The 27,015-nt window shown below is 43.7% G+C and overlaps 1 protein-coding gene across 1 annotated transcript in view; it reads left to right on the forward strand.

Annotated features, from left to right (window-relative positions):
* Positions 1-9,848: 9,848 nt before the first annotated feature.
* Positions 9,849-27,015, forward strand: part of cplx1 (complexin 1) — a gene marked incomplete at both ends in the record, with an annotated part of 50,541 nt that continues 33,374 nt past the window's right edge. Inside the window, one exon of the mRNA XM_079498404.1 lies at positions 9,849-9,879. Within this exon, the coding sequence (XP_079354530.1) occupies positions 9,849-9,879 (31 nt within the window). The remainder of the gene's footprint in view (positions 9,880-27,015) is intronic.

Raw genomic sequence — 27,015 nt, forward strand, 5'->3', positions numbered from 1 at the left:
AAGCAAAAGGTGTGTTATCATTTAGAAACAACACACTCCACTGAAATTATGTATAATTATGAAGATGCATGCCCAACACGTTATTCATTCTAAATTGCACAATGGGTGTGCATTACTTTACATATGGTCTCATCACTGTTCCAAATGAATGCCATTAACCAAATGAACCCAATAGCATCCTTATTCACGGAACATTGTCAGTAAATAGCAGATCTAAAAGTATAAGCTTGGCGCCCAGTCAACCACGTTTTAAGTATAGTTATGAACCCCTCACTGTATTAATGGTCATTTAAGCTTGAACATTAGCTCCAAACTCTTATAACAGCATGGATTTCAGGGGAACTCAACGTTTATTTGTTGATGTTGTGGTAAAAAGATGTGATGTGACCTTTCGCAGCTCGGCTGTGCTTTGTGTCAGGGAAGGGGGGGGAGAGGAGGGGGGTAATTAGCCTTTTAACTGCACAGCTCAGTGTGGATTATCCCTTACATTTCTGTTTATGCATCCAAGTCTCTCACACACACACACACACACACACACACACACACACACACACACACACACACACACACACACACACACACACACACACACACACACACACACACACACACACACACACACACACGAACAGAGGCCAGAGTGCAGGGTCACCTATATACTACTGTCACCCCTACTGTACATACCGTACAGTGGTTGTGTTTACAGCACTGTAATAGAAAAGCGATGATCAATAAAAATTGATCGGGAGAAATGACCCCCGTCATATAGGTAGGTGTGGACAGCAATGCAATACCCTCATAATGAGTGAGAGGGGGTAAAAAGAAATCAGCTAATGGTGACCACCAGTATTGATCCCTGAAACTGGTCGATGCTCATCTCGGGGGACGGCTGAAGTTGACGTTGTGGATGTTTTATGGGGCGAATGCAGATGACCCCGATTTGGACCCCTAAGGGCCTCCTGGGGAGTTTACGGCGCTGGCAGGAATTGATTATATTGAGAGGTTTTAAGAGCCAAGCTGCTTCAACAACATCCTATCCGGTTTGAGTCATTCGAGTCCCATGTCACTTCTGTCCTGGAAGTGAAAGATTCAAAGGAAGTGTCCAGATAAACAATCATGCTTGTTTTCAGATGCAGGATGCCTATATTCAGTAAAGACTGTAGTAGAATAGTATAGTAGAATAGTCCCCACTCCTTTGTGGTGTTTTTGGTCAAATTAAAGTATGCACATGATATGAAATTCTTCCTCTGCCATTACCCATCCTATAACAACTAGGAGCAGTGAGCGGCCATTCTATGGCGCTCGGGGGACAATGGTCTATATCAGTGGTTTTCAACCAGTGGTCCAGGGACCACCAGTGGTCCTTGAGGGGGTTCCAGCTATATGATAGTCCATTTGGTTTAATTTTACGCTCTCAATAGTTAAATCATTGTTTTTTTTAAGACATACAAGGAACATAGTACACAAAAAAACAACATCCATGACAATACAAAACCAACAATATCGCATACCCACCCACCCACCGACCCACCAGCTAGCCCTGACGGGAGAATAGACTTGTAGAAAAATGTACGATAATAAACAATACTGCAAGAAATGACCATATAAAAGAAGCTAAAGAAGAGAGAGGGAAATGAATCGATTGCAGTTAAATAATTAATGTAAAATAAAAAGGTCCCAGGTTCTAGAGAAGTTATTCAATGAGCCTCTAGAGAATGTATTTTGTTCTAGGTGAAAAAAGGATGACAGGTCTTTTAGCCAGGATGTCGTGGCAGGGGGGGCTAGGATTTTTCCAGTGAAGCAAAATGCGGCGCCTCGCTATGAGGGAGGCGAAGGCAACTGAATCTGCCCGACACCTACTGAATCTGCCCACCACAGGAGACACACCGAAAATAGCAACTAGGGGACACGGAGGCACAGGAAAGCCAAAGACTGCGGAGAGAGTATCAAAAATGAACAAGTTTTAGGCAGGAGTAAAAAGTGTGTGTATGGTCTGCAGGTGAGTAAAGACACCTGGTACAGGAGTATAGTCTTTGGAAACATTCTGCTCAACCGGGCCTTAGTATAGTGTGTCCTATTGACCACTTTGAATTGGATAAGACACAAACGGGCACATAAACAAGACAATTCTAGTTAGCGCTTCCTTCCCCAAGTTCCTTCTCCCATGTATACCTCACCCCAGAGAGCGTGGTTAATTTAGAAGAGACAAGAGCATTATAAATGGAGGAGATGTTATTCAGGGAGTCTGAGGGTGACATTATAGATTCCAATATAGTTTTTTTCAGGTAACCTAGGGAAGGATGAAAAAAGTTTGCAAAGTTGCGTAATTGGAAGACTCTGAAAAAGCTAAGATTTTGTAGATTATATGTGGAGGCAATGTCTCCCAAAGATCAGTCTGAACAGTCCATCAGTATAGACCTATATAAGTTGCTGAAGGACACTAGGCCCTTCTCCTTCCATTTAGTGTAGGTCGTGTCAGAAGCGGAAGGTAAAAACAGATGGTTGAGGACTGATGGTGATTTCAACTCAAAATGTTGTCTAAACTGGTTCCAAATTTTTAGAGAAGATAAGACTACAGGGTTATTGGTATATGCTGAGAGGAACGTGTTGGTAGAGGAGCAAACAGTAAGGCAGGAAGAGAGGATGAAGTGCAGGTAATTTGCCTCCATACTGCACCAAATAATGTCAGGGGAGTGGCATCACTTTTTGACTATTTGGAGGTTTGGTAAAATAGCATATTGTGTGATGCGAAGCCGCCGTCTTGTTTGGGTCTCTGAAGAGTCGATATTGGGATCCTAGGTGATTTACCAGCCCAGAAAAAAAGTGGGAGGGTCTGAAAAAGAAAAAGTGGTAGAATGTTCATTTTGACTGTTTCGATGCGACCCACCTGTGAGAGGGGCAACTTATTCCATCTCTGAACATCAGTTTTAATATTATCAAGAAAATTCACGTAGTTATCCTTGTGGATAGAGCCAAAAGAGTGGGATATAACAACACTTAAATATCTGAAACTCTGGGAGAGTTGAAACGGTAGTGCACCAGGGAGGATGGATTTGGCCAGACTATTGACAGGGAAACATACACTTTTTGGAATGTTCGGTTTGTAACCGGAAAATGCATTGTTAAACTATAATATAGAACGGTTGGATGCATATTATGCATCCAACCGTTCTGCGTTCAGCTTGGGCTGCCGCTGCACTTCGCCAGCCAGCTGACTTATTGCCATATAGTGGACGACGTACGGTACAAAGTGTTTCTGATATTTTAGACCCATGTATTTTGGTTGGTCCACATCATGATTTAAAAACTGCCTGCCATCACGTGCCAACTTTTGAGCCGAATGCGAACGAAAATAAAAGCCTGGGTGCCGAGGCTACGTGCCAACTAATTGCGTTTGCACCTTGCACGGTTGACACCAGAGCGACTGTGTGCATGTGCGTGTGTGTGTGTGTGAGAGAGTGAGAGAAAGAGAGAGGTAGCTACCGTAGCTATGATACAGATATTGTGCACGCCCGCACATGAGAGACTCAGAGAGAGAGAGTTGAGAGCGCAGATTATGTATTCATCATGGGTGGGAGAGAGACAGTCAGTCAGTGCGTGAACAGTGAGAGGGGTGAGTGGGAGGCAACAGTGTAACAACTGGAAGAGCTGCCGTTTTTAAAAAGGAGATTTTAAGACGTTTTTAACTCATGTCATCATGTCAACGTAGCCACATGAATAATACAAACTATGAAAAAGCACAACATCAAATAATCAAATGAGTGTGGAGAACTCAACTCGATACAAAATCACGACCGTATACGTCCACTAGCAATGAGTCGGCTGGCGACCAGAAGTGCAGCGCATATAGACTCAGAACATCAGGGGTTAAGAGTCTTGCTCATGGACACACATCGACACATTGCTAATCTGGCCTGGAATCGTACCTGAGACAACCAGGGGCTCTGGCTCCCCAGGCGGGCTCGCTAACCACTCTGCTATGGCCGCCCAGGCCCCAACTGAGCTATGAGGCGAGTATTGTGGTCCTTCGCCATGAAGTAGTTCGAACAAAGGGTAACACTGTCAGCTATAGTACAAATCTGCTATGTAGCTCACTAGGTGGTGTATATATATATATATATATGCAAACATTGTGGGTCTCCTTCCCATGGCAACCATGCCTACTAAAGATGCCTGTATGTACTATATGTATATCATTCCCCTGCCATGCATAGTCCACCATGGGCACCGTTGGAGGTGCAACAAAGCAAGCAGGAAGACCATCCTTCTGTATGAAATAATATATTATAGCCTATATGCTTGTATGCTATACGGTAGGCATTCTTGAATTGTATTAGCTCAAATGTAGGCTATATCACTGAGCTCAACGGTCAAAGGCACAGAGCCAAGACAAGGGATTACATGTCATTATGTGACATCTATAGATGTTCTAACTAAATAAATAAGGTACTGTTATAACTAAAAGCCCAGCGAGGATGACTGAGAACTGGACTGTATAGGTGTGAAGTCAAGAAGCCACACACACATAAAGCAATGATGATGTATGAGTTTACTTAACTCTCTCTCTTTTCTAGGCACAGGGCTGGAGTCACTCGGAGGGGAGTCCTAATTACCTGGCTTTGGCACGCTGTTCAGCCCATAGTTATTGAGATTCTTCAAGTGGGAGGCATAAAAGGGGAGCGAGGGGATTAAAATTCTATTCATGTAGCCTAATTCCAGGGAACACGTCAAGTGTATTAAAGTTGATTACCGAGCAGACTCACATCAGTGTGAGTTTTACACATGCAAATGAAGGAACATCAGTGAAATACTGAAAGAAGTCCAATGTTCCCCAGATAGAGTGTCCATGAATGGCTCAAAATAACACAAGTTACTGAAGTTTATTGTTTTTTGCATAATTGTGGACCAACATCTACTGCTGTGACAAAAGTCTAATACAGTACTCTGTTTGATGTCACAGAAAAGCTTACCCTATAAACTGGATTTCCTTATACTGTAATATGGTCCTGTAAGTATAGGAATAACAAGGGCTGAGAGTCAAAAATTGATAAAACTGCATTATTAATTATTGCATGATCCTGTTCAGCTTGACGTTGGTTAATTGATGGAGGCACAGTGAACACTTCTTCCTGGCAAAATCTGACGTGATATTTTTTGTAATGTTGCCAGTTAGTTAGCATTATATATATGATGTTACAGCAACCTGGTATGTTGGTCTCCCCATTACATTATTTGGGACTTTGAGTATACACCAATTTAAGTCTGACGTTTCATTCTGTATGCATTGTGTACATGCATTTTTTTAAATCGTCCTCAGAGACGTTGTGTATGATTGAGCGCCATCCTTCCTGACGTGTAGATTTTTGTCATGGGTTACTCAGTCTCCTAATTAGCGGGGGAAAAATGACAGAATAGTTGCAATTTGTGCATTTTAGGATTGAGTTTGCAGCGTAAACAGTCACAGCCATAATGTTGCTGCCAGTGAGTCTGTTTGAAAGCATGCTTGAATGAGGCCCTGGGAAACAGCAGTACTTTGAAATCATGGCACCCTGCTGCTTTTTCTGCTGCAATGCTGCTTCTGCCACAAACTGCCTCTTGCCATTGAACCGGTGACTTCTTGTATGTGGAGAGAGCTGCATAGCCTTACAGTATGGTGTGGACTGGATATCATGCAATTTACCTTTATTATCATTCAAATACTTTTATAATATGAAACGCACATCCAGTCAAACATCATCATAAAACAGTAATAAAAAATAAATGCATACATAATCAACCTACAGTATAGCAGAACACCATGTTTTCTCTCTTCACACAAAATATTGATATATAAACAGAATAGTTAATCTTTCCTCAAATATGCCAGAAGATACAGTAATACTACCTACATGTATGTACTGTACATGTCCCTTTCAAATATACAATAAGGCTACATTTTGGCCATGGATTTACAAATGATGTTTTGTGTCAATTTCAAGTCATCCTGTGACCAGTTCTCACACGTAACAGAAATACCACTGACATGACGACCAGAGAACAAGCATCGGAGCACAAGCATTTCAGAGACTGATGTTCAGCAGTTGTACTGACATAGTCTAAATATGCTTTACCATAATAAGACCGTTTCAGCAATGTTTGACCACCACATGATTAGAGTTTCTCTTACAACCCAGGGCCGTTGAAACTGTAACTCTTCCTCCTTTGTGGTGCCACTATAGGACTATATAGGCACATGTTGGAACAATATCCAAATCATACCGTACCCTCTACTGTCCATCTACCTCGTATACCAAACTAAGATAAAAGAAGAGGTCAAAGGAAATCTAAACATTATCTGACATCAGTGCATGTTGCGTTTGTGACGTCAGCGGTCGGTCCACCGCACCCACTGGGCATGCGCAAAGCTGCGTCGTTAGGCAGCGGTATCTGTTTGTGTCTGAATCGGTGCATGTTGTCCACCCGCCGGTACACCCACCCACCCATTAGGCATGTTGTCCACCCGCCGGTACACCCACCCACCCACCCATTAGGCATGTTGTCCACCCGCCGGTACACCCACCCACCCACCCATTAGGCATGTTGTGCACCCGCCGGTACACCCACCCACCCACCCATTAGGCATGTTGTCCACCCGCCGGTACACCCACCCACCCACCCATTAGGCATGTTGTCCACCCGCCGGTACACCCACCCACCCACCCATTAGGCATGTTGTCCACCCGCCGGTACACCCACCCACCCACCCACCCATTAGGCAATTTGAATAAAGGATAAGTTATGTAAGCTAGCTGCAACATCTATGAGGACAAAATGACTTGTGTTCTATATAAAAGGGATACACCTTAACTATATAGAACACTAAACCTGGGTGATTTTCACCTGGACAATTTTTGTAATTTTCATAATGTTGCTGATGTCAGAAGGTATAGGTTTGTTTTCCTGCCCACATCCCTGTTTTTGAGTGGTGTAAACCACTCCTACAACTGGCTTTGTTAGTCTGTCTGTCTGTCTGTCTGTGCAAAAAAAATGAGCATGGTTGATGCTGATTGGTTGATGCTGATTTAATTACGTCAGACATTACGTCAGAACACAGCTGATCAGGCTATATAATACCTTACACCACTCAGTTCACACGGGTGTGATTTTTTTTCTACAGGCAAGTGTTCGGGGTTTAGTGGACTTTTTTTTAACTGGACCATTCTCACATATCCCAGGAATGGGTGGACCAAAGGAGAAGTTCCCAAATCCATTATTATTTTAGAAATATTTTTAAAATAATACACACATTTTCACAGATGTTGCCCCCCTATGATATGTCCGCTAACATAAATTGATGTGCGATGACAAGAGCGCCCCTCATTTCACACGGGTGTGATTTTATTTTTACGTTGCAACATTTTGATTCAAGGAATGCATAGGTTCAAACATAAGGCAATGTGTTTCATGGTAGGCAACCAGTGGTCCTTGAGGGGTTTCCAGGTAGTCCCCAGCTAAATGATGGAGAGTTGCTAACCAAATGGACCCTAATTAGATCTTTAACTGTAAATTGAGAGTGTAAAATAATTCAAATTGATCCTTACGGGTCCATTTGGTTTCATTTTACGCAGGAGTTACGTTATTGATAAACATCTGTATTACTTAATTTACAAGAAGTCTACACAAATAAAGAATTGTTATTTTGATCAATGTTTGCCTGTTATCTCTCCTAATGGTATCAACAACATGGAATTGTGGACAAAATATTAAAAATATTCTTTAGTTTTGGGTTTGAGGCTAAATGTCATCAAATGGTGGTCTGTGGCTCAAATGCAGAATAAATAATGGACCTTGGTGAAAATGGTTGAAAACCATTGGGATAAAACACAAGGGTTGTATAAGCCCATATACGTAGCCTATATGCACCCTATAGCTAAGGGATATTATAGTATTGTATGTAGTAACATGTACTGTAACTCTTAATCACAGTGCGGATCAATGATTTGGATCGACTTGTGCTGGGCCCAATTATATTAATTGCAACCTAACACAGTTGATAGAGTGAGCTTTCACACCAGCTGTAGCCTATGTGTGCTTCAAACGTTGATTCATCCAAAAATAGAAACACAAGCCAGAATCTTCAAAACGTAACATACCTACAGTAGCCTACTACCCTTCACTAGACACGAGCCATATAGTCTGGATTCTACATGAAAACAAAACTGGCACGTGGGTTGAAATTACACAATGTAGGTCATGCAACGGTTAAAAAGGCAGCGTTCGTGTGGGCTATAGGCTACTCCGGGATAAGTGGGAACTATCCGGTTGCCGATGAAGAAGGAAGTGGGCGGGTCGGAACGTCAAGAGGTAAATAATTGATCTTTCTATCGGTAAGAAAGAGAGAAAGGGGGACGTGGTGTGGGACGTTCCAATAGCGAATCCCTTTCTTGTGATTTCAGTGGCTGCTCCCGTCATCAGCTGCAATTCCGTCGCTAAACACTCGTGCAGAAGCCCTGTGTGTGAGGAGACGAAGAAAATAATAAAAGGAGGAGGCAGCCAGGCAGCAGCAAGGACGCCCTTCCTTCCCTTTCCTAGGCTATATAATATACCCCAGGAGGAGCCGGAGATGCTAGGGACGAGCAGTTGATAACAAGCCCATCTCTCTCACAGACAGCAGCAGCACCAGCCGCAGGACAGCTTCTTCATTCCGGACAATATTATCCCGGCTGCTTAAATCCCCGTTTTTGTGTGGAAGATTTCAATCGCCGCCGTTCAGACAGGTAGGCTAATTATTTATGACTGCTTCTTGAGCGGAGAAGGCTCATGCTTGCTTGTACCCGGGCTGTGTGGCTGTGTGTGTGGATGTGTAGGGAGCTGTTCACTAGCGGTGGTGCTGAAACACACCGGCTCACTGTGTGTACTGTGTTGGGGAGCTGGCCACTACAGCGCTGGTGCTGAAATCAGATCCCTCCCGAAACGAGGAAGTGACTTGTGTTATATATTTCCCGTTCGTTCACAGCCTGGGTACGTGCACGTTTTCCTTTTGCATACAAACGCATGTGTCACGTCGTCGGAGGTTATTTGCGTGAATACTTGCATCCTTTCGAGCAGCCAATGCATGCATAACGCTGCTGGTGTTAAACAAAGCGCCGCTGCTGCTGCTGCATGAGACAGACACACCGCGAATGGAACGGATAGATATAGCGCGTCCTTCCCGTTGGGTCACGGAAAGTTTCACACGCGACCAAGAATGCTGTTAGCCTGTGTTGCCCTGCACCACAAATTCCATTGAAACATTTTCATGGAAATGGTATAAATCAATAGCAGCGAGAAGTGTAGTCCAGAGGTTAATATTTGACAGAGAGGAGAAAGAATCACTCTCCGGCATTCAGGTCAACTATTAGGCTACTCAACTATACGAGTAGGCTACTGACAACGCGGAGTGAAATTCCTTCAAAGTTTCTAATAAAGAAAAAAGAAAAGGCAACAGCAAAACTGTTGATATAGTGATATCTCGTCGGGGAACAAGATGCGAATGGTTGGTCGAGTAGACGGGTTAAGTCAGTCTATATGAACCATGACCTCAATGTCCTTCATTTGGTGCATAGAGGTGCCAAATTCTCAGAGGTCCACTGGTACACACGCACGCACACGTCTACGGTGCTCTGACTGAACTGAATAGTATATGAAAGTAACTGCAGGCAATTTGGTGTTTGGAGGTGATTTTATAGGCAACAGTTTTTAATTGTTTTGCGTTATTGCCTTTTTCTTCCCCCACACAGATCTGACAGCCAAGTGCTAGCCTATACTTTTCCGAGTAACAAGTGAATGTAACATCGTTCGAGAAAGGCAAGGAATTAAAAGCCATCGCCATGAATTTCGTAATGAAACAAGCGCTGGGAGGTAAGTGTTTTTTGACCATATATTTCATACCGAATTAGAGAGAGAGAGAGAGAGAGAGAGAGAGAGAGAGAGAGAGAGAGTCTGAGAGAGAGAGAGAGAGAGAGAGAGAGAGAGAGAGAGAGAGAGAGAGAGAGAGAGAGAGATTGATTGATTGATTGATTGATTGATTGATTGATTGATTGATTGATTCATTGATTAGAATCAGTATGTGTTTTACAGTTGTTGTTTTTATTGATAACATGGCTATCATTGACTCCATTGAGACTTCTTCTAAATTGTAGGCTTCTGTTGCACACTTTTCTTTCCCTGCGAATATATGGACTTGTTGAGATTGGAGAATAATGATTAGCCAGTGCAATTTCAGATGGCATTGTAGAGGGGGGATTACGCAGATTATATAGATGTCTTTCCCCTGCTTTATTAGGACAGATCTGTGAACGCTGCTCATTCTCTGTCTGCGGCCACCATGTGTGGTTCACTTTCTGTTTTGCGCATTTCCCCCCCTCATATATCTGCAGACTGCCGTGGCGCTCTGCGCACATGGTTCATTAAAGCGCCTCCGGGGCCACCAGCCGTTTACCGAGTGTAAAATGAAACCATATGGACCCTTACGGGTCCATTTCGTTTCATTGTACACTCTCAAGTTAACACTGCGTGGTTTGCAGGCTACTTTGTAGCGGGCCGGTGAACAGTTGTGTGGCCAAAAGCACATTATGTTTTAGTCACAGGTGCACCGTTAACTCTGAGGTAGGCCTACGTACTGTATATATAGGACATTAGGACTGCGTGTCAAAACATGTTTTTCTTTGTTATTTGTGCGTATCATTGCCACTCCTCTTGGCTTTAGAGGTTATGTTATGGTCATTGGCACCAATGTGCATGGTGGCATAATAGCCTCTCTCATCTTGGCATGCACAGGCTCTTAGGCTATACCATAATGTGACGTGGGGAACTGAATGACGGATCAAGGACCGAGCTAATCTTTTATAATTTCATTCGTAACGTAAGCATACGAGAGAGATGAACGACGTGCGCGAACGGCTCGGTAATTGCTTGGGCTGCATCATGCACAACGGCTCCGCCGCGTGCACGCACGACATTATTACCACAGCGAAGCGGAGTAATGAATGAATTTTGGAGAAGGAAATGAACGGAGTTATCACACATATGAATATGTAGATAAGGCATAATAATAAGGGCACTGGAAGGTGAACGTATATAGCTCAAGTGGTTTTCACGGAGAAAATTTCAGGAGCAGATTCAGATTGATATCCGCCAAAACCGTCGAGCAAAAATATAGCACGCCAAACGTAGCCTATATAATAATGTATATGGCTTATGGCCGCGCAACACACATGAACACAATCACCTATAACATTAACAGTGGTTCCCATTCCCAATCTTTTTCATGTCAAGGACCCCCACATTGACACTAATTAGCCCGTGGACCCCCATTTGAAAAGATATTCCATGGGGGCCCATAATAGAAGATTTCCATGGGGATTTCCATGGGGACCCATAATAGAAGATTTCCATGGGGATTTCCATGGGGACCCATAATAGAAGATTTGTACGACTCTAGCAGTGATTTTAATTTCAAGGACCCCCAGTTTGGCATGCATTAGTCTACAGACGCCCATAATGGCCTTTCTATCTCTGGGACCATCAAATTAGTATTGTAAAATCAATGTTAATTTAACTCTGAGAGTGGTTCCATTTGCTCACTCTCAGAGTTACGGACCCATGGTCCATTTGGTTCCAAACTATCATTTTGCTGGGAACCCCAGCAAAATGCACACACACACACACACACACACACACACACACACACACACACACACACACACACACACACACACACACACACACACACACACACACACACACACACACACACACACACACACACACACATGCACACAGTGAGTGAGTGAGTGAGTGAGTGAGTGAGTGAGTGAGTGAGTGAGTGAGTGAGTGAGTGAGTGAGTGAGTGAACGTGCAAATTGTGCACATCTCCTCAACAATAAAGGCAATTAAATGACTTTATACACCTGCTTAATTAATAGTGCAGGGAAGGAATTTCACACTCAGGGAAACTTGGCCAGATTAGCCTATATGTATGCCATGGTTTGAGTTTGACCCACAGTTCTCCCACCCACTTCCTTCCCCGTCTGCATGCTGTCATATATGACTAATGAGTTTCCTCATGTGCAGTGCGTGCGGTGGATTAGCTTCCGGCTTTTATCCCTCTCCCTCTGTGTGCTGCAAAAGAAAAGAACCACTCCATCTATTCTCATTTCTGCAGCCATTCTGCACGTCCTTGTCTTACACGGCGAAGCACAAGGTCGTGCGGATTGGTGGCGGATGTAACAGTAACACTATGCAGTTCTATCCCCCCGCGGGGCCGCGGCCCTCCTCTCTCGCTCTGTCACTAGAAGTGCATTCAATATTCCGGAGAACTCCTCACAGGAGGACAAATGAGGAAGTGATTGGTGCAACCCACTGGGGGATTGTTTCACAGCGAGAGCAAAGAGCAAAGCATGTGTGTGTATTTGTGTGGTCTCTTACTGGGAAGAGTACAGGTAGAAAGTGTGTGTGGCAATCTTATGTGTGTTTATATTGTTGGTGTGTGCGTGTGCGTGTGTGTGCGCGCGTGTGTGCGTGCGTGTGCGTGTGCGCGTGCGTGTGCGTGTGTGTGTGTGTGCGTGCACTCCTCTTCCTCCCTCCCTCCCTCTTATCAACACGGTGCCATCTCCGTGCCCTTGGTCGCAGGAGGAAAGGAGGAGGGAGAGGGTGGGGAATGGCAAGTGACAAATTGACGTTTAAAAGGAGGGCCTTATATCATCAGCTGGCTGATGGCGCTGGTCATAAAAGCAGGCGCTGCCCTCTGGTCAGAGAGCATGTCAGCTTAATGGGAGACACTTTAGCCTCCTTGCTGTTGCCCTCATTGTCAGTCTCTCCCAGTCTACGTCTTTCTCTATAGTCTCTCCCCTCCGTGCCGCTGCATGACTCCTCATCCACCCCCCCATGTCCCGTCTCTCTCTCTCTCCCTCCATTACTTTCCCTGCTCTCTCCTTCCATGCCCCTGTTGCACTAACCCCCCCCCCCCCCTAATTATCTCTTCTGTCATCACTCTCTCTCTCTCTCTCTCTCTCTCCCTCCATTACTTTCCCTGCTCTCTCCTTCCATGCCCCTGTTGCACTACCCCCCCCCCCCCCCCCCCCCCCCTAATTCTCTCTCCCTCTCCCCCTCTCTCTCTCTCTCTCTCTCTCTCCCTCTCTCCCTCTCTCTCCCTCTCTCCCTCTCTCTCTCTCTCTCTCTCTCTCTCCTTTGTTCTGGTACATTTCGGGGTTGGGATCTGAGGTAAGGCAATCTCAATCAGCCTGCCACTGGGGAAGTTAGCCTCGGTTTGGAGGGGGGAGGTGCGTGTGTCTGTGCGTGCGTGCATGCGTGTGTCCGTGCATGCGTGTGTGAGAGAGTGAGATAAGGTTAGAGGAGAGAGAAAAGGAGAAATAAGGGTGGATATCTGATATCAGACCTTGGTCACAATTAGAAGAAAAATGGAGGGTGTGTTTGTGTGGCCTATGTGTCCTTGTGGCTACACAACATCCCCACAAGGATAGTGATAGCAGTCTAGTCTGACCTTGTGGGGACATTTCTTCAGGTTCCTTTGAGGGAACGGCTCATTTCCATGGCTTTTCTTTTTCTATAATTTTTTATCCCATGACTTTGCAAACCATTTTATTTTCAACCCAGTGTCAATTATCTAATGTAATCCTGGGTGCTACACTTCCTCTGCCAACCTGGGGAGGGCAGTGGACTGCTTCCTTCTATGCATGATGAGTCCAAGCTGCTTCTTTTCACCTGACAGGGGGGGAGTTTCTCCGGCCGGACGTGGCGCGTGGAAGGAACATGTTATTCCGACCAGTTCCTTTCCCCTCCATCAGGTGCCCCGGCTGGCCAGGGGGAGGTAGTTTAGGTGGTCTTTACACGAGAATGGTGTTCATAGAAAACGGCAAAATATAGTATCGTTTGCTGGTGTCCGTTTAGACGAGAACAGTGTTTTCAGGAGGTGAAAACGCAACAAAGTGAAACCACCTCCCAGAGTGGAAATCTTTGAGAACGCCGTTTCCTATGGTCTCCATATAAACAGGCAAAACGGTGAATCCGCAAAACTTATGACATCATGGCTCACGTTGGCTCACAGCGCATATTTATTACATTGATGCAGAGCCATATGGAGTTCCTGAACAAGCCTCCCTCCTCGCCTACAAAGCGCTGCTCATCAGCGATGGTGAATGTAAAACCATGATGTAAATAAAATGCCTTGCGATAGGCGGCAGCAGCGTTTATGTAGCCTAATGTATTATAAAATATATAACCATCCCGTGGCGCGCTCTGCCTGCATGCTATGGGCTGTCTGTCAGCCTGTCTGTCACCTTGATGCGATGCGTTATAGAAAGCAGGCAGCGAGCGACGGCCACAACCACGTTGTGTTCTGGAAGCAAAACCCTGATAGGGTTGCGTGAAGGGGGAGCTGGCTCTTATTCTTGTACGTAACGTGGGTGACTGGTCTATTTGGCAGCCCGTTACCGCCACCTAGCGATATTATAGCGTTTTCATAAAGTGTGCGTTCTCGTGTAAAGGGTCAATAAAAAATGAGAACGCAACGGGACTTTGCCGTTTTATCTGGAGATGGTCGCCGTGTAAAAGAGGCATTAGAGACCAGGGTTACTGCATGTTTTTTGTGAGGGTACCTACACTAGGGGACACGGGGAGAACATGCAAACTCCACACAGAAAGGCCCGTTCGCCAACCCTGCCTCGGGTGTGGGCGAGAACTTATCCAGACATCAGTCATGTCAAAACTTGACTATACTGTAACTGTCTCCTTACTGGCCTCCCGGCATGTGCACTTATATTAAGCCTTTCCAAATTATCCAGAATGCTGCATGCAGCACGCTTGACTTTCAACCAGCCAAAATCTTCACATGTCCCCCTCCTTCTCCACTCCCTCCATTGGCTCCCGGTTACTGCCCGCACAGAGTACAAAACACTGATGTTGGCAAAGGTTTGGCACCCCCATATCTCCAAAGTCTGATCCAACCCTACAACACCTCCTGCTCACTCAGATAGGCTAACACAGGGAAGCTGGCAGAACCTTCGTTAAAACATCAGGGACAATGCTCCACACGTCCCAGGCTCTTCTACCTTCTGGCTCACAAACTGTGGAAGGAACTCCCCTCCACCTTAGACCCGTAGCACTTGTCGTAGCACCTTACAGGCTTATGAAAAGGCTAAAATATAATTTAAATAGCATGTTATGTAGACACTGCAAGTCATTGTTAACCTGGCATCCTATAGTGTGTATAGTTTCAATGTACAGATTCTAGATTGTTGTGTGTGTGTGTGGATATTCTACTGTTAGACTGATGACAGGTTCTTGGTTTACCTATTCTATAGATTTATATTTCTATGCATTTGCAGTATTGACCTTGCTTATTGTAATAATATGCTCTGGAATGCTGAATTTGTAAATCAGTGCTCTTCCGATTCCTAGATGCCCTTAATTCCCACTATGGTCACCCTAGATAGTTGGAGTAAGATAAGTAACGCACATCCTCCGAATTGGTGCTGAGCCAAACTGTTAAAACAGACAAAGTAGAACAAAGCAACGTTTCAAAGACGTTTCGACCGTGTGTTAGTGTGTTAGACCGTGTGTAAGTACAAGACCACACGGTCGAAACGTCGTATTATCTTTGCTGCTGTGTCACTGATATTTTTGAACATCCTAAAGTGAGTTGCGAGCCCCCGCTTTGTTCCACCCTGGACAGAGTTTAAAGTTGAAAAGAAAAATATCTTATGATAGTGCAAAAGAAAAAGTAGAAAGTGGACCGTATTAATATCCGAAGGAGAAAATAGAGAGTGAGTAGATACAGTAAGAGGTTAGAGCGGGTATGTTCTGTACTGACTATTTTGACTGAACATGACGCACTTGCGTTGTGCTTGATAGCATAGTGGCTGTGCATGTGTTACACAGACTATACTTACAGTATTTCTGTAAGCCTGCCAAAGTAGAAGAACTCACAATGTATAATCCCAATCGTATGCTACATGACAATTTCTGAATAAATCACATACACCTGGGTTAATATTGTTTCCACATGTATGAAAAGTGTACATGAGCTATCGGATTTGAAATGGTTCCTTTCACACGTAAAATGATTCTCTGATGGGCTGACGTGGCCTGATGACAATATATGCTTTATGGATAATGTCAGTCCACTTTCACGCATCCCGTGAGACGAGTGACAGTGTTTTCATCAGTGTTGATTTCGTCGACTAATACTATGACAAAAAATGTTTGTTGACTACCTTTTTTCACTGACGAAAACTAAATGGAAACTAAATGAAAACTAAGATATGATGACAAAAACTGAGACCAAATATATTGACAATTTTGTCAAAAAATAAAAACTAGACTAAAATGTTAGGAAGGGACTAGTGGACAAGAGATCCAGTATAAAGACACAAGTCATTTTACACTTGGTTGCATGCTGAAAATATTGAGCTTGTAGATCTAGAAAGCATTCCAGGTGACTAAAATGTGAGTGAAACAAAATGAAAACTATTCAAAAGACGATGACTAAAACTAAAATCTAAATTTGCTGCCAAAATCAACACTGCTTCTCATGATCTGTTGCTAACCGTACCACTTCAAACCCTTTATACTTTTGTTGAACGGGGTCTCCCAGGATTCTATACTTGCCCCGCCCCCTTTTTCCCCCTCTACGCCCTCAAAAATAAAATAGATCATTTACAAGCTCACAATATTGTGAGCTAGTATAGATAGATAGTTCATGTGTTTAGATTTAAGTTATTTTGCCCAACCCAATGTTAGTTTTTTTCCGCTTTTGCTAAAACATAAGAATTTGAAAATTAAGACACCCTACATGCCACCATTGGTGTGTGAATGTGGGAAGTGAGGACGCTGGCGTCGACTGTTCGCCACTTCACCTCCCAATGTATGAATGAATGAACCATTGTAAAGCGCTTTGAGCACTTAAAAGCGCTATAAAAATGCAATTCATTATATGCACAGAGGGCCATAAATAACCATATAATTGATGGGACAGGAAACACAATAGCGTGCAGAAAGGGACTCAAGCTGCATTCACTTGGTCAGAGGCCCATGCATGACATTGCATTTTAATGATGCAAAAAGTGGAGTCACAATGAAATATTCACCATTCAACACCTCTGACAGAGTCAACACATTATTGTGTTGACTACTATACTATACCAAGTGGTTAGTTAGCATCTTTGAAGATTTAACGTCAGCTTAAATGTGCTTAAAATGTTGATAGAGATTGCACAAATGGACCCCGGAAATGTGTAGCGCTGCCTCGGTTTGCTGCTCTAGTTACCACTATGACCGTGCCGTGTCTTGTGGTCCCTCAGTCTTCCCTCAGCTGTGCAATTATGCTCAGATATTCAACAATCAGGTTAACCACTGAAGCCTTTGTTGTTGAACATACATGCACTTGAATAAGCTTGTAACTTGTAGATTCTTTTTACTGTTTAAATTATTTTGTGGTTGAAAGTGATTCACGTTGAAAGTCGTTAGCAGCACCTAGTTGATCTATTTTAGTCTTCTCCACACACGACGTTTTGATCTATTACAGAGAGCAGCACTTGGCCTATACTATATTGCACAAACAAAAATTCCACACAAAACAGAATGGTGATGTTTGTGATACTGTGATGTTTTTTTTCTTTTTTTCTTTTACGTCATGTCATGTTAAGGTAGCTTAATCAACTGAGGGGAAAATGCAAATTGCACACAGATGCAATTAGACATAGTGTGCCAAACCAAACCAAACAAATTAAAAAATATAAGGAATTGGGACAATATGAAAATGTGACCTAATAAACAGTGCGATGAATGTATCAAAGAGCATCAGGTGTTGAACTTGTGTTTTTAGTGCTGTGTAAGGTCACAAGGTGTATCTAGAGGGCGATCAGAAAAATCAGAAAGAACCCGCACACTCACACGCTCACTCACATGCACCCCTACTGGGATCCCATGGTAATTCACTCACACGCATCCCTACTGGGATCCCATGGTAATTCCGACGGAGCTAGCGCTCAAACATGTGCTTCTCTGCTAATGACTGTCGGACCAATAAGGGGCCAATATGAAGAGATGACACCGACCTAAATATGATTGATGCATGATAGTCTGCAGTTTGATAGCTGTCCTTGGACACTAACCTGAAGGTCTGAGCGCAGTAATCGTGTGTGTGTGTGTGTGTGTGTGTGTGTGTGTGTGTGTGTGTGTGTGTGTGTGTGTGTGTGTGTGTGTGTGTGTGTGTGTGTGTGTGTGTGTGTGTGTGTGTGTGTGTGTGTGTGTGTGTGTGTGTGTGTGTCTCAGAGCCTCTGCCTTTGGTCTAGTGGTTAAGATGTTGGATTTTCACGCGGGAGACCTGAGTTCGAATCCTGTGCGTGCGTGCGGCGTGCGTGTAGTAAATATGCAGAATTGACAGTGTCAGGGCTTAATGATTCAAGCTCCTTGGCAAGTGTGCACAAATTAAGTGATGACCTTTGTCTTTGAAGAGATCCATACATATCCATTTGCGTGTGTAAACCCATCCATCATTTTCCTGTATACAACATGCATATACGGTTAACCAAGATCCTAGAACATGGGGGTGTACATTATTTCCAGATTCCAGAAATAATAGTCAAGTGTACCAAAGGGGGCAATTTAAAGCAATTTAAAGCAACTTAAAGTGAAACGCTAATCTTATGGTCACTGATGTATTGGCACCTACTGTGGATTTGCCATTTCTCATGTTCTGCGTGCGTGCGTGCGTGCGTGCGTGCGTGCGTGCCCCTCATGTAATAATCATGGCAGACTGACACTTTTCAACCTGAGGGGATTTTCAGTCCTGCAACAACCAACAATGATAGATGGGGGAGTGGGAGGGGGTAAACCAGTGACCTTGGAGGGAATGCCCAAGTGGTTTGATTGGCTGTCAATCAAGGCTCTTCTTTGCAATGAGAAGCGGGAAGGGGGGAGGGGGGGGGGGGGTCACCTAGCAACGAGCCCAGAGTGAAACACCCTTCTCCGTGACGTGAATGACGACAATGTGTTTCCACAAAGAGAGTATGCAGAAACGACACATGACCATAATGCTAAAAAAAAGATAAAGCCAAAAAGATCTTCTAGCTTAAATGTAAGTCGCCATTAAGAGCGTCTGCTAAATGCCTAAATTGTAAATGGTTGCAATATACTTGGATATTGTGAGCACAGCCCTGGTGAATAATGGTGGTGTTACCATAATAATTACCATTATCATCATTGCAACTCACCCATGTACATGTGTATGCATCCATATACAAACATCTATGCAACAACAACAACAAAGGTATGCACACATACTTTAGACATGCGCCGTCTACACATGTACAATGTACACATTATACAAACATACACAACGGGACCCTAACTCAGCCATCCGTTAATCAAATGAGCATCTCTCGCCACATAACCACACAAACATGTCAGTGTTTTAGCTGTTAATTAGATATCGTTGCAAGGGCAAAGAGCTTGCATCTCCATATTCAAACTCTTTCATAAAATAAAGCCCTGCTTCAGTGTTCCAGTGTTGTGCACAAGTAGCTAAATAGGCGATCTATCTCTACACTACAGCAGTGGTTTTCAACATATCAAGGCCCATTATTAATTCGACTTTTGAGCCACGGACCACCTGATGAGATTTAGCCTCGCATGCAGAACCAAAACGTAGAATATATTTTGTTGTCGTCGGATTCTCTATAGACTAATATAATAATAAGTAATGCAGATGTTTAACAATAATTTTACTCTTGAGAGCATGAAATGAAACCAAATGGATTTCATTTTACGCTCTCAAGAGTCTATAAGGGTGCATTTGTGTTACCAACTCTCCATCGATATAGGGAGTAACCGCTATAGGGAGTAACCATTTTGTACATATAAGGTTTCCACCCGACGACGACGACATCAGTCCTTTAGCTGTTAATTAGATATCCAAATGCAGTTGTTTTGTCTCCTCCCAGCAGGGGGGAGGCCATTGATGCGGGGAATCAAGTACACTCTCCTAGCTGCGACCCTTGGGAGACGAGTGTATACGCCGCTATGCTTGAGGACTTCTGCTGCCGCTCATTATCCATTCTCATGGGGCTTAATGACATGACGACGGGGAGAGGACGGATGATTAGGAAAAATGCACAGAATTCTGGAGAATGTTTGTGTGTGTTTGGTATACGCTAAGAGTATCATGTCTGTTTGGGGTTCATGTTTATGCTACGTGTATACTGTATGTGTGTTGCAAATTATACAACAGGTCGTTTCGAGCAAGCAATCTGATTGGTTGAAACAGCTTTAGGAAAGATCCCCCCCCCCCCAGGAGCAAAGATATGAGTTAAAAAGGTTCTTGTAGATCTGCTATTTTTCAATAGTTAAAGTATAACATAATGCTTAAAACTGTCACGGTATGAGACAGGTGTTGGACCGATGTGCAGAACCACACAGGAAGGCAGGCAGAGGAAGTTTATATGAAGATTTATTTACCAACACAGGACATACATGGGATGGACACACCATAACATAAACTATACACTAGCAAGGAACACAAGGAACTGAGGGTTTAAGTAGACACAGGGATAACAATCACAGGTGAACAGAACTAACAATCAACACTGGGATAGGCTGGGAGACTAACAGGACACAGGTGGAGAAAACTAGTAATCACAAGGAGGTGAGACAACACAGGAAACAGTAACTAGGGAAAACAGGAAACACTAGGACGTGACTACATAATAAAAGTATACAACAGACAGATATCGTGACAAAAACACCAATAGGGCTTCCCGTTCTCAATGGGTTAATGCACTTCTGCGATACCTTTCGGAACTCTATTCGTGCACTTTCGTCATCAGTGTATCTCTCGAATTTCTTGCAGTCGCTGAAGATCTCTTCAACGGGCCGACGGCACAAAACCACTCCAAGCTGTTGGCAATACATTGTGAATGAATGTCTATACAATTCATGGCAATCTATCCATCTAATCCCCCCCACCCCCCTCACCCCCCCCAGGCATCTCTCAACCATGTACATGTACATGATAGGACGAGCTCTGTCACTCAGTGCCAGGTGGCGTTATGCCAGTCTCTGTCTCTCTCACAGTGGTGGAAAGTAACTAGGTACATTTACTTAAGTACTGTACTGTAATTTTGAGATTAGTACTTTACTCCAATTTCCAATACTTTCACTTCTACTTCACTACATTTTGGATCCAAATATTGTACATTTACTCGACTTTTAGTTACTGCTTACTTTGTAGATTTTGATTATTATTACAAAACATATACATGAACCACTTCAACCCTATATAAATGTAGACTATTTGAAAATAGCTGATCTACAAGCTCACAAAGCTATATTTTGTGAGCTTGTATTTCTACATTGCGGTATTGATACTTTTACTTAAGTAAAACATGCGAGTACATTTTCCACCGCTGCTAATGTGGAGGTTAATGGACTCCCTGGCAAGGGCATATCTCTGGCGCAGGTGGGATGTAAGTCATCCATCTGTGACATCATCAACAGGCTTAAATAACGCACAAGGGCCACTTTCACCGCTCCATGTCACGGTGCTCGCTGCGTTGGCGGCCAGTCGACTTCATTAAGTCACGGACTCAGCCGTTTCCACCGATTCTTCCAGGACATCAAATCAAATCAAATTAAATTCTCTGCATGTCGTAATTGCACGTTAAATAGATTCATATAGTGGTGATTTTGAAACATATTGGCAGAATAGTCAGGTCTTTATTGTATTGCAAATAATTCTGAGTGAATGGAATGAAATTAATAACCAGACAGACATCTATCCATCTAAATAGGTAGGTATAAGTAAAATAGATGCACACACACACACACACACACACACCCACGCCCACGGCCGCACACACACACACACACACACACACACACACACACACACACACACACACACACACACACACACACACACACACACACACACACACACACACACACACACACACACACACACACACACACACACACACACACACACACTTTGGCAGTAACAGTGCCAGTCCTGTGTTGGCCCAGGACCATTTGTTGTCAGCCTGCTGTGTTGTCCTGAGGATCCTGCTGTACAGAGACACGACACCTGTCACTGTTCACACGCATGTCCTCATGCACGCACGCACGCACGCACGCACGCACGCACGCACGCACGCACGCACGCACGCACGCACGCACGCACGCACGCACGCACGCACACACGGGTAGGGGCGGCGGGGCTTTAATCTTGTAAAGTGTTGGCTGTTCACTGTCACATTTGTTCCAGTAGGGTGTGCCACTACGAATGTATTTTTCACATAATGTTTTATATTATATTGAAATGATTAACTTTAATTTCATGACGGAAGTCAGTGTTGGTCGGAATCCGGCTGCAATCGTGCACAAGGTATGGAGTCGCACATATAGGGTGCTATACATTCTAGATACTGTACTTGACGCGTATAGACGGAGGGAGATCTACCTGAAGCCACACTGTTATTAGATCCCGTCTGGTTGTTTTTGCCTCCTCTGCAGTGACGCGGCTTTGAGGAAAATGACTCATCTATTTGGCCTGAATAGCTGCACCTGCGTTACACAACCAACTACGGTTGCTTGGTCTGCCTGCCTCCCCCATCAGTGTTAACGCCAATTTAACATCAAACAAACACCATTTAGTGCGGGGGACTAAAGTGTTGTCGTGTTGATCAAAGCAAGGGAAAGCAGTGGTGTAAATGATAACTTTGGGGATGGATGGGTGCAGTGATCAAAAAGAAATGTAAGGAACCGTGAAGTCTACTGCTCTGATCAGCCCAAAGCGGCTGTGGTTTACAGCGATTATAGAACGACGGTGCGGTCCACTCCACTACATTAACATTGATTTTACAATATAAATTGGGGATCCCAGAGATAGAAATGCCAGTAAATGGGGGTCCGTAGACTAATGCATGTCAAACTGGGGGTCCTTGAAATTAAACGGGTTGAGAATCACTGCTAGAGCTGTGAAAGTTATGGTGGTCTCTGGCATATCTTTTCAAATGGGGGTCAAATGGGGGCTAATTTGTGTCAAATTGGGGGTCCTTGACATGAAAAGGTTTGGGAACCACTGGAGCATTTTACAATGGCTTTGGTCATATTCAAGGACCAGAACTGGCCCACTGCACTTTATGAAAAACGTTCTACGCCTCCTCTTCTTATACTGTCTCTTCTGTCTCTTCTTCACATAGCCTACAGTATGTATTTCTACTATTTTCTGTATATGCCTACTTTGGATAAGAGCTATTGGACTCACTTTGGATAAGAGCGTGGGCTAAAATTTAACCCACGCTCTTATCCAAAGTGAGTCCAATCCAATGCGTAAAAGCAACAAAAAATACCCAAAGTATTAAAAAAAGGCTAAAAGCACATTAAGTGCTTGAACTTAAAAATTCCTTCAAGGTTCCTTCTCTACTTCTGCGAGTATTGCAATTTGTAATTTAGTTTTCCTTTATTCTATTATTACATTTCTATTATTACAGTATTAATAATAATTAATTCCTTCAATGCATTTTTCATCTTAGTATCTTTATACAATATGTAACAATACAGAAATCTTGTACCCTAACGTAAAATAAATAAAATAAAAATAAGTCCACTGAAGAATTTCATATTGTGCCTTCCTTCAGGAGTCACGTGAATGTGTGCTATAGTGCCCTGGCCTCTTTGCTTCTGTTGTGCAATGAAACTGCTATGGCCTGAATTATATTTTGCCGTGCACCGATGTTACACATTGAAAATAGCAGACTGTGAGGTAATAGACTGGCCATTATTGGTGCATGACATGGCGCAGGACCAAATATAAATCAGGTAAAAGACGTGTGCGCCCTGTGACATTGCACTGGCCACGCAAAATTAATTAAACAGTGAAATTCATCATCTATGGCCTCTATTAGAGTCCTCATTTCCTCTGAAAAAATGTCACCCCTTTTCAATGCCTTCGCTACAGCAGACAGGATATTTGCTAGCCTGGGCACCATTCCATTTCGGGTTCATGAACCGGTCGGGAGCGGATGATATCGCTACGTCATGTTGTAGTATTGTTTTGTAGTCAGCAATCTTCCGGAATTTCCTTTTCCCTCAAACTGATTTTTCTCAATAAAAGCTACAGGCTACAGCTTTTATTGTTATTCTTCCGGTTTGAGGGAAAAGGAAGTTCCGTTTGATTGTTCCTGCCTGATGACTACAAAACAATACTACAACATGATGTAAGGATATCATCCGCTCCCGACCGGATCATACGGCACTTTTGGAACAGAGACCAGGCTTTCCTCCGAGGTGGAAAGCCTGGTGAGGCGAGGTTAGATATTTGCAGTGCTGTGTAGGTGACAGTTAAGCCCAGGAGAAGTGTTCTCAGTCCCCTGTCCCTGTCCCTTGTTACTAATATTAGTCAGATTAATTCCATTGTCATGTTTCAAAGTCATGTGAATTTGGAGGACCTTGGAGTCAAGCTGCTGCTCCTCCATAGCAATTAGGACTACATCTCCCAGCTAGCCCGAGAGTGCCTTGAAATCCCCCCAAGTGTTGATGGAGGAATTCAGCGCGAAAAAGTGACTGATGAAACACTTGTTGCCTAAGTCACAAAATTCTTACACAGACTGTCTTTTTATTTTATAAAAAATCATACCTGTGTAAAGTGAGCGGTGCAACTGTACCGTGTGGGGGGGATGTTGCGGGGGGGTCCCCGCAACATCCAGACCCCCAGGAACGTGCCCAGGGGGGTGGCCTGGCCGGGTTCCGGCGAGCCGCCCCGTGTCCGAAACGGTCGAGAAATGACAGAGTTACTGTGTTGCAGCTTTCCGTGCTCGGACATACAGACACAGGGACATACATACATACATTACTATGTAATGGAGCGGTTATAGGCACCGCTCCAAAATAAAAAATCTGGGAGCCAATTTAAGCAATTATTGCATCAAACCGTTGCACCTTGAAACGTACGTCTCTGCTCCATGTTAAATCCCATCAAAGCCATGTTATCGTTAATCGTTAATTGCTTGGCATTGCCCCTCAAGGCGAGTTAACGCTAAGCAGTGCTCCACAAATATTAACCCATATCAGTAACGCTTTAAAAAAAATAAGAAGGGTTCCGGGAAGGACTAAAAGACTGGGATTCTTTGATGTTAATGGGTTGGCCTCAACTGAAGCTGGCTTTTTAATGATCTCTAAGAGGCGAAATCTATGTAATTCATGATGAAAAAAAGAATTCAAATGAGCATCAGTTTGTGTACAATATGTTGTTCATTAGATAAAATCATATCTGAAGTAAAGAAATTGAATTTTCTGAGCTTAGAGAAGTTCAGTAATTGCAACTCTGTGATGTAGTATATTTACCATATTATTTGGAAGAAAGAATCAGATTGATTCCATCTACCTCTGATCTCGGACAAGTGCACCTGTCCCCCTGTGGTCCTTTGATGTTGTTTATCTGAGCTGGGGACGTTCATATTGCTTCGATTGATTAGTTCAATGAGGCTCTTCTGAAAATGTAGGGCTGTCCTATCATATCTGAAGGGTTCCTATTCATGTCCTACACCAGTGGTTCCCAAAGTGGTTTTCCGGTGACCCCCAGGGGTCCTTGAGGGAGTTCCAGGGGGTCCCCAGCTAAATGAACCAAAAGGACCCTTATGGGTCTGTAACTGTGAGAGTGGTTCCATTTGTACACTCTCAGAGTTAAATTAACATTGATTTGGGTACAAAATAATAATCTGTGGTATAACCACTTATCCATGAAGTAGAACAACAGAAAAGGTTGAACTTGTGACAGGCCTAACTGCTTTACTGCAAAAGTTGCTGTAAATACAAAGTAAATTATTTATTTATTTTCCACACAAATATATGATACATATTGCTGTGGAATATAATAGCAATGGAATTTTTAATCCTCAATAAATTATTACAACCAAATTATGTAATAATGAAACGACAGACTATAATGAAGATACCTCTCAGAAAATCAATACAGACAAAATATGGCTCATTGATTTGATTTATTATGGGTGAACATGCCACTTTAAAAAATGCAAACGGTTGTTTTACGTAAAGGAACCTCTATACAGTCTAAAATAGGCTCTTGTGACGCCTGAGCTTGTGCAGTTAGAATGATAATAACAATCTTCCACTCGGGGGTTTCCGATACCATATGTTTCCTTCCTGGGAAAGTGTACAGTATATCATTCTCTGGCGCGACCGAAAGGCATGAGGTGGAAAGTAGAGAAGAGAAGGGGCGGAGAGGTCTCTGTTATTGCCAGGCAGTGACCAGATGACCCTCACTGTGGAAATCTTGACCGCCGTCCAAAATGGACAACCTCTTCACTATGTCATTGGTGCAGCGACAGAAAATGGCCAATTTCCCCTAAGGAGGCTTCCGTTAAAGCATCTACCATCAGTGAAACGTATCAAGAGGTTGTGATTCCATAGACGTTGCCCGGTCGCTCTGTATGTGTTCAAGAAGTAACTGCAAAACCACACACATGCACGCACGTGCACGTGCACATGCACGCGTGCACACACACACACACACACACACACACACACACACACACACACACACACACACACACACACACACACACACACACACACACACACACACACACACACACACACACACACACACCTCTCCCTCCATCCTATAACAAAAACAAAATATAGGCTCATCAATTATGTCCAGCGTCGCTTCTGAAGGTCCATTAAGCAGCATCACTCACTCTGGCCGGCCGGACCATTTATCACTTCTACTGTCTGCTGCAAATACTGTGCTGTGCTTTGTGTGTGCGTGCGTGCGTGTGTGCGTGCGTGCGTGCAACAAACTAGGAGTGTGTGCAATTGTGCACACATGCGAGGGCGTATGGTGCTGGAAAGCAGATAGAGATAGGAGGTGAGAAAGATGGGGAAGGTGTGGAGAGGCGTGACCGTGAAGCATCAGCAGGGAGAGAAGGGGACGGGGACGGGGACGGGGACGGG

Source organism: Electrona antarctica, assembly GCF_951216825.1.
Source record: "Electrona antarctica genome assembly, chromosome: 1".
NCBI lineage: Eukaryota > Metazoa > Chordata > Actinopteri > Myctophiformes > Myctophidae > Electrona > Electrona antarctica.